At 36.7% G+C, this 9,379-nt stretch overlaps 1 protein-coding gene across 1 annotated transcript; it reads right to left on the bottom strand.

Annotated features, from left to right (window-relative positions):
- Nucleotides 1-1,069: 1,069 nt before the first annotated feature.
- Nucleotides 1,070-3,145, bottom strand: LOC110642661 (monooxygenase 2). The gene is made up of 4 exons (XM_021794769.2): nt 2,600-3,145; nt 2,257-2,500; nt 1,937-2,159; nt 1,070-1,827 (listed from the first exon to the last, which is right to left on the bottom strand). Exons 1-4 carry the CDS (start codon nt 2,887-2,889, stop codon nt 1,253-1,255), a joined length of 1,332 nt encoding a protein of 443 aa, XP_021650461.2. The 5' UTR covers nt 2,890-3,145; the 3' UTR covers nt 1,070-1,252.
- Nucleotides 3,146-9,379: the final 6,234 nt, after the last annotated feature.

Below are 9,379 nucleotides of genomic sequence, written 5' to 3'. Positions count from 1 at the left end.
ATCTGTTTTTGTATTGAGAGGGTCCTTTAGATACCTGTTTTGGTTTTTAAGTAATAAGTGTAATAGATTTGCTTTGCTTTTGTATTGAGAAGGTCCTTGTGGTTGTGATTCTTTTACTGGGCAATAAATCTGTTTTAGGATTAAGCTTTTAATGGCTATGGAAGTTAAACATCGATGCTTCCTTTAGCTTGTGATGGTGTAAGGATGTGCTACTATGAAGAGGAAGATATCTTGCTGAGTTTAGTTTGGCCTAATAGACGTAAGTGGGTCATCAAGATTTTGGTCTCCTCCTTCCACCGACTATATGATGCTCTAATGGTGATACTTTCCCTTGAACTGGAGTTTCTTAGACCATCAATACCTTGATGCTCTTGAAGATGATAGTGGTTAGTGATTCCTCCTTTGATCCTTAGTTTGCTTGTTAAGCCATTTTTGATGTCAATTATTTGGAGATCCTTTGTTTTTCCGCTATGGTGGATTGTTGAATTCTTAATTAACCGACTATGGAAGTTGGGCTGTGGCATTGTTGAGACTACACTACCTTGGGTTGCGTCATAGTTTTTGAATCTCAAGGATTTAGCTAATTATTAGATGCACCGGGAGCACTAAAAGATATTACTCATTCTCTTATAGGAAAATGAGTCATTTCTACAATATAAAAAGTGGGCTCACATAACTGTGAGAGATAATGCATGTGCACCGGGACACCTAATAATTTCTCGATTTGGCTAATATGCATTAGACTCACTTTGGTGAATTTGTTTTTATGTTTTTTGCATTGAACTTTGCTGTAATTGAACCCCCAGCTTTTTAAATCAATGAAACTAATATTTATTATATCATAAGGTGTGACGAAATTTTTACGCTGGTTGTTACCTACCGCAACCCTCCTCCTTTATCCGGGCTTGGGACCGGCTAAGCGCAAACTAATATTTATCTTTGAAAAAAAAAAAATAGGAAGCATATCAATGCACATAAAACTTATCAGGACACCATTTGATCACAAATTAAAAAAAAAAAAAAGAAAAGAGCTATATATAATTATGAAAAATTTTAAAAATTATTGGTGTTTTCAGAACTTTTCTTTCAATTATGATATTTTTTTTTTCTAATTTTAATACATGAACATGATATTTCCATATCTGTATCAATTCAATTTAGTTCTTTACCCACTCTACAGTTGTGAACCAGATTTTCCTCCATAAGATTGTGACTCATACAATTAAAGATCATATGGACAATTCTCTACGCTCTAGTCTGATTTATTGGAGGAATATTGCAGATCTCCAGAGGCAGAAACGCTAGGCAGTGTTCCACAATCATAGCTTGCAGCATTAAAGACCTTAGAGAAGAGGAATCCATAGAAAATTACATCCCTTAAAAATTTCATCCACCACTGAGAACCAGCTTGCTGAACCCAACCTGACAAATACGACCCAGTGATGAGCCCAGCAACACGCCACCTCCTTTCTTTCACATACCCATCTATGGCTCTGGCTACGTCCTCCTCAACAAGAACTTGTCTATTCTTGATAAAAGAATTTCCTATGTGCCTGCCCAATACAATTGCATCCTCTAGAGCTGAACATCCACCTTGTCCTAGATCAGGCGTCATTGGGTGCATAGCATCACCTGCCACTGTGATATTTCCTTTGCTTGGATTTCCAAATATGAGATTCCATGGAGTTCTCAACATCAATGGAGCCCATGTCAATGTTGAGAGATCAGCATGTCGGACTACGTCTAAGTATTGTGATGGAAAATTCTTTGCATACTTCTCAATCACTTGTTTCTGTATTAGTTCTGGGTCTCTTGCCATGTTTTCTCCTGAAATGAAAATAGAACATTTTTCTTTTCAATCCAATGGTTCAGAGCTAATGGGAATTGGGAACAAAATGACGGATAAAAGAAAGCTGTGAAGAGAATTGTACTTAACCTTCAGGGCAATAAGTTAAAAACCAGTAAATTTCTTTGTGGTTTAAAGGAACGAAACCAGCCCTTTTGCCAACATCCACAAATTGCTCGACTTCTTGCTTCATCCCATGGCCTTGTGGAAAAATTGCCAATCCACGCACTGCTGCTCGACCTGAATGAATTGGAGCAGAGAGTCCTAGCCATTTGGCCACCACAGAGTTCACCCCATCACAACCGATCAAAACCTACAGCATCGCATCCCCGTCAAAAAGGTTAATCTTTCCGCCAAGTTTTTGAAGAGGGGAGAAGCAATAAAGTTTGAACTCATCCTGCAATATATACCTTTGATTTGATAGTAGTTCCATCTTCCAAATGAAGTACACAAATGGAAGAATCTCCAAGTTCTTGCTTTTCAATAGCCGTGAACTTTGAAGAAAATCGAATTGAATCTTGAGGCAATTCTTGTGCTAGAGCTTCTAATAAAGCTTTGCGATGAACTGCTCTGGGTCCCTGATGAGCTTTGCTTCCGTTTCCAGAGAAGAAGATTTCTTGAACAGCTCCAGTAGCTACTCTGGTTACAGACCCCCTGATAATTATTAGAGGATTAATAAGTAACTAATTAAACATAAAATTTCAGGCTAATTAATTATAATCAGAACGTAGAGGAGAGCATCAATTTACATACCTTATGGTAGGAGTATAAAGGGGAGTAAGTTTATGAGAAACGCCAAGAGCATCAAGGGCAAGCCAAGCATTTGGAAAGAGGGTTAAGGCTGAACCGGTGGACCTTAACGTTTCTGATCTTTCTAAGATCAAAGCTCCAACCCCAACTCTCTTCAAAGCTACAGCAGTGGCCAGCCCAGCAATCCCAGCACCAACGATCACCACATCTTCGACAATTTCCATCACTGTGTCCTCTATTCTCTGTTTGGTGGCGTATAGTAATATGTGTACATATATATGATGCAACTGCATCTATAATTTATAGAACCTCATAGAGACATCATATTTGACAGGATTTGAACATACTACTTTCAATGCTACAGTGAATGGAGCCAGAGATCATAATTTTTTTTTTTAAATTATATTTTATTAAACCTCTTTTGGATAAAAATATAAAAACAGGGCGGCTATTTACATTTTGATTTTGGTCAACAATTATATAAAATGATAAGGTTGATGGGCAGGAAGGAAGCTTCCTAATTAATAATAATTTTTGGGCTTTGCTGTTCTTGCTAACTTGACTCACTGGTCGACAAGACAAGACCAAATTCGATTTGAAGAGTGGAAGATTAAGACTTTTTTTTTTTAATTTCTTAATATATTATTTAAATATTTTTTTAAATAACCTGTGTTTGGAAAACTATGATTATTGAGAATTAAATTTATTAAATTTAGAGATAAATTTATTAAATTTAGAGATAAATTTATCAAATTACATTTTAATTCAATTTTAGTATGAATTTATATAGATAATTAAATTATTTTATGCATCAAAATACCTAATTACTTTAATGCCGTAATGCAACCATTTATATTTACCTTTCTCAATCTTATATTTTCCTAAGATAATATTCCCAACAAGATTGGGAGATAGATTACAATATAATGCTCCTTCCACATGTGAAATTGCTAGCTTATAAATTGTTGGTGATTTTAGGGATTGTGATTGTAGTAGAGACGTTATATTTTTAAACTCGATCTGGTCATTGAATTAATGAAAACATAGGACCAAAAATTTAAAGTTTAATTAGAGTCAAATCAAAATTTGATTGGTATATTATTAAATATATATCATAAAATTATTAATAATTCTTTATTATAATTAATTATTAAATATATTTATAAATAATTATTAACCGTTCTAAATATTTTTCAAAAAATAAAAAATCAGAATGAGACAATAATCAATGAAAATGAGTTTGGTATATGTTGAAAGAAAAATGATTGTAATTTTACGATGAGAAATCGAATTAAAATTGATAATTCATACCGCGCCTTTTGGAGTGGAATTTAATTAGAATGAAGTATAAAGATAAAAACCAAACATTAGTGTTGTGTTTTTGTAAATTAATTAATAAATATATTTTAATAAATTTTAATTATTAAAATCCTAATAATAAATACAATTTTAAAATCACCTATAAGTATATCTAATACAAATTAAAAATTAATATAGTTAGCTAAAGAAATTAATTTGATTTATAATAGATAAAGAAGAGTGCAACTCTCATAAGGTAGAACAGGAAGGTAACACTCATTATATGGTCTGACTTCTAAGCCCCTTGAAAATAATAAAAAGGAAATGTAATCACGTTATCCATTAGGAATTTAGCATTTAAAACCACCAGGAGATTGAAGAGCTTGAATTTTGTTCATATTTGATCTATGGTGGGGAAAATTTGTTGAATGATAGGTATCAGAAAATGGATCCTATAGCGATCTAACCTCATAAATTCGTGATAAAAGAGTTTGTGGTGTTGAAGAAAGGTTACTTTGTTTCACAAACAAATCTCCTTATCTTGTTACTATTGACTTTGATGTGCGTCTTGCATACTCCACATACTATGATCAACATGTAAAAGATGGCGAGATCCCATTATCCTGTTTGTTAGCTTTTTTACTTCATTTCTCTAGTCTTCCCTGTTAATGGTATATTATTTTTAATGATTCATGCTGAGCATTTAGGCCCTTTGATGGAGCAGATATCAAAGTTGGAGGAATCTCTTTATAATATTCAGTTTGAACAACACTGACTAGAGGCCTAAGCAATGGATACCATTTTCAAACTAAAAGGATAAGGATTGCAATGATTTAACAAACTAAATATAAATAACTTTAATTACGAATAAAAAATAGTCACAATATTTTATTATGACAGTAAATAATTAAATTTAATTAAGTAGTGAAATAAATATATTATGATAATATTATATTACATATGAAAAATTAACAAAAAAAATTATATATAAAAAAATTAAATTACAAGTATGTAAAAGGAGTATAAATAATGTGCAAAGCACATATAACAGAAAAACTAATTTTACATGATAAACAACCATTAATAAAAAAAAAAAAGGGGGCAAAACGCACATTTAAACCCTTGAATTCTACTTCATATTTACATTAAGCTCTTATACTTTGTATTCTATATTTTAAGCCCTTAAATTTTTAAATTTATTGACACTATATCCTTTTTTAATTATCTATTTATGAGTATGATCCATTCACAGTGTGCAACAAGTTAAAGGGAAAAAGTAATCTAATCAGGAGAGGTATCGTGTAGAAGAGAGAAAATTAAAAATTCTAAAACTCTAACCATCTAAAAAAAATAAATAAATACTAATCCAAATAGATAGTAATCAGAACCACCACTCAACATCTACTATGACTGAAACCTACTGCCTAGATTGTAAACATCCAACGGAGGTCGTCTTTAACCACTTCACTGGCAACATCGTCGTTGAAGCTTTTTCTTCGTATTTTTCATTTGGCTCTTGAGAAAGTAGAGGACTTTCAACTTACAACTAAGAAATTGATAATTTCTTCTTGGTTCATTTTGCACCTCTGTTTATCTCTATTTTCATGGTTGTCGCAAGGGGTTTTGCGGTCGCCTGGACGATCACTCACCGAAGTGGGAAGGAGTGAGGAGTCGCCACCTTAGTTTTGAGGGAAACTAAAGAAAACCATTTGGAGGAAAAATGAAACCACTTCAAGACAGAGATTCTAGGTTCGGGGTCCGTAAACGGGTGGGGAAGGTGTTAGGCACCCCACCTCGTCCCTTAATAAGGGTAAGTAGATTTAATTTTGGCATTCTTTATAAATCGGTTAGGAGGGCTTGAATGGGAATATTAGTCCTTTTAGTAAAAGGAATATTGGATCTTTCACTAAATTCGGATTACCCAGATACATAAGTAAATGAGACAACCTTAGTGAGTTGGTGTCGCGAATCATCTTGGTTTTGGGATTATTTTACGTACAGGTTAAGATTTGGTGTGAGAATCGGATAAGAACTCTCCTCTGATCTCTTTTAAGTTATTTATTAAAATTTTGGGGGGAGATCGGATAAGAACCCTCCTCCGATCTCCTCTAGACGTTTATTAAAATTTTTGAGTTGAGACCGGATAAGAACTCTCCTCCGATCTCTTTTTAATGTTTATTAAAATTTTGAGGGGAGATCGGATAAGAACCCTCCTCCGATCTCCTCTAGACGTTTATTAAAATTTTTGAGTTGAGACCGGATAAGAACTCTCCTCCGATCTCTATTTAATATTTATTAAAATTTTGAGTTGAGACCGGATAAGAACTCTCCTCCGATCTCTTCGAAATTTGATCGCAGCTGTATATCTTAAAAGCCTAAGTTTAAGAGTTCTGGTATTTAAAGGTGCCAAAGGTCGAAATAAGACTTCTTTTAACTCGTTGGCATTTTGTGACTAAATAAGGGGCGTCATGCGGGATTTTGCTGATCTCCCCTAAGGTCACTTTATCAATATCCCATCTGTACCCTTTTACTTACCTGAGTTTTGATTTTTATTCCGCCTTATGGCATTATGCCGGATCGCCTTCTACGTCAGCCTAGTGATTCAAACACAGTTACCTACATTTTGTCTAGCTGTTTCTACGTAACTCGGGACTAGATGACTTACGTTCAGAAATAATAAAGATTAACGGAAGTGTGGGTTAACCAGCACGGGAGTAAACTAGAACATATTTTTGCTTTGTTTTTTTTTAGCGTGACATAAACTTAAAGAAAACAACAGGCATAAGAAAGAGAACAAAGGAAATACGTGAAACGAGAGCTAGACTTAACAAAATGGCGATGTCAACACTGACCTGTAGGGAGTCGAGTCTATTGATCTAACTACAGAATCGTAAAAAGTAGCAAGATTGCAGGTTGGCAGCCGGAGGACTGTGGTTTGCCTCGAAATGAAGTATTCTTTGTTAAAATGTAAACAGGTCAAAATAACCAAGCTTGAGTGGAGTTGAGCTTAGATAATATGAATGGAAATAGAGGATAACAGAGACAGAAAGTGGGAGTGCCACAGGATAATGAACGAACTGAAAATGAAAAGTTTCAGTATTCCAGAATCCCTTTTGCAAGAAAACACTTTAGAAAACTAGTTTCAAAAGTTTTTTTCTACGAAAACTCAAAATAGCAGAGTAACAAACTGAATTAAGTTTCAGAGTTATTCCACTATAGTCACTGCCTCTTGCCTATATTTTCCGTCCTTTGAACAGTTTTTCATGCAGGTATTTATAGGAATCGGGTGCTCCCCATGAAGGGTCAGGATTTATTTGGAGGGAGATGGAGGGTCAAGATTTCGAAGGACATGATCGGATGTTCAGGAACTAAAGAGAATCAAAATGAATGGCTGAGATCTCTCTTCAGAATATTTATCCTTTTCTTCTTTCGATCTAACGGTCCCAAATCTTCTTGTCTGGAACGATCTGAGGGCTAAGAGCGAAAGGCGCTGGTATTGTTGTCTTCTCTCTTGATCCAAGGGTTCCAGGTTTGTCCTTACAAGTGAGATCAACGGTGGAGATTGGGGTGTACAGGATCGCATGACATACCACGCACTGTCAGCATTGTGGGCGATTCTAAGGCGTGCGGTGGAGATCTCGTCTGCCATACTTTAACTACCTCGGCTCTGATTCTGACGACGGTTATTGGGATTTGTCTTATTCTTTTTGCCTTTCGATCCCTCCTCTTTCTGATCTCTTTCACATGCTCTTTTCTGATCTTTCATGCTGGTCTCCTATCTTCCGATCTATTATTCCGATCTTTCCCTTCCTCAGGTCCGGTCTGGTCAAAGCATTAATTGCCCCTCGATTCCCGAAGCGTTCGCTTCGTTTTCTGCTCAGCAATAAATGCTCATTTTCCCCTATATATACCCCTGTCGATAGAGACATTTCCTTCATCTGATTTTCCTCTCTTCCTTCTTACTTTTCCTGTTCTAGCTGCTCTGGCGGAAGTTTCGGCTACAACTGTGGCTTTGATCTTTTTCCGATGGACTTCTTTACTCATCGACTGAAAATTTACGATCCCGGTGATCGAATGACCTTAACTGAAGATGGTGAGAGAACTGGATTTGACCGATCTGTATTGCGGACCTCGGTTGTACCGATCTCGAGTCGCTCAACTGAGTTCATTTGGCTTCTCATCACATTGGGTGTTCCGACAGCGGTTTGCTCCCACATTGGGTGTTCCGACAGCGGATGAAGCATCCGGTCGGCAATATCCTTGGGATCAGTTATAAACTGATCCTTAGATCAGCCTTTTGATATAATCAGATCTCTAGTATATTTTGATCCTTAGAGATCGCCCAAATGATGTAATCTGTCAATGTAATCAGATCTCTAGAGATCGCCCAAATGATGTAGTTAGACCTTTATTGTAATCCGATCCCTAGAGATCGCCCTAATGATGTAATCCGATCTTTTGGAAATAAAAATCTTGTTTCTCCAATTATTATCTTATTGATTATTTTCCGATCTCTGATATATTTGTCCGATCTGGTTCCTAACAAAACGACTCTTAACTGATCCTTTATTCAAAATATTCAACTTATTATGCCGATCTCCAATTAACCGATCTCGAAATGTTCGAGAGACGTGTCAGAACACCGCGAATCCTAATGCATGCACCGCTCGAACCTCGTGAGCATTAAATGCTTGGACTAGTATAAATAGGGGTTAAGGGTTAGCCAGTTGTTCTTTCATTCCATTTTCAGTCTCTTGCTCACAACTCCGAAGTTCTCTCATTTTCTCAAGTTTCTTCCGACGCCGATCAGACTCCGGTAAGGGCCTTGATCTTCTTTTTAGTTTAAGTTCTTTGTTTCTTTTGAAAATGAGCGGCGCCGAAGGTCAAAGAGCGGCAAGTCCTCCCTCGATTCAGTTCTCGTAGTCGTCTGACGAAGAAGAAGTGGTCGGGCCAAGCGCGCAAATAGAACCTCCTAGGGTCTCCGTTCCAGGTCGGGGGCGGGTCATACCATCAAGGCGTGCACCTCCTTCAGGGAGGGAGACTCTCCCTACCGTCGGTTCTTCAAGAATCCGATCTGCAATCATTTGGCCAGAGTACAGATTCGCCCCGATTCGTATGAACTTATCCGATGTCACGGCTATCACCGAGCGATTACTTTTTGAGGAGAATGACAGAGTTATGGTGTACGAGGAACGCTTAAAGGCCGGTCTTGGTTCCTCTAGATGACTTCTACAAGGAGGTCCTAAAACTTCACCGAGTGTGCATTGCTCAGTTCACCCTAACTCGTGGAGGATCTTAGTAGCCTTCCGAGGCCTCGTGCCGAGCTAAGGGAATCAGACTCACGGCTAAGGTGTTCGCCGAATCGCATAGGCTAACTCACAAAGGATGATTTAACATCGGTTCTTTCAGCGAAGCCTCATTGCGAGCTCTTTCGGATCCGCCTCGTCCCTTAAGAATTGGAAGAACTGCTTTCTTCATTACGAG

The sequence above is a fragment of the Hevea brasiliensis genome, chromosome 17, assembly GCF_030052815.1.
Source record: "Hevea brasiliensis isolate MT/VB/25A 57/8 chromosome 17, ASM3005281v1, whole genome shotgun sequence".
In the NCBI taxonomy this organism is placed as follows: Eukaryota; Viridiplantae; Streptophyta; class Magnoliopsida; order Malpighiales; family Euphorbiaceae; genus Hevea; species Hevea brasiliensis.
This window is presented reverse-complemented; position numbering and strand designations above follow the sequence as displayed.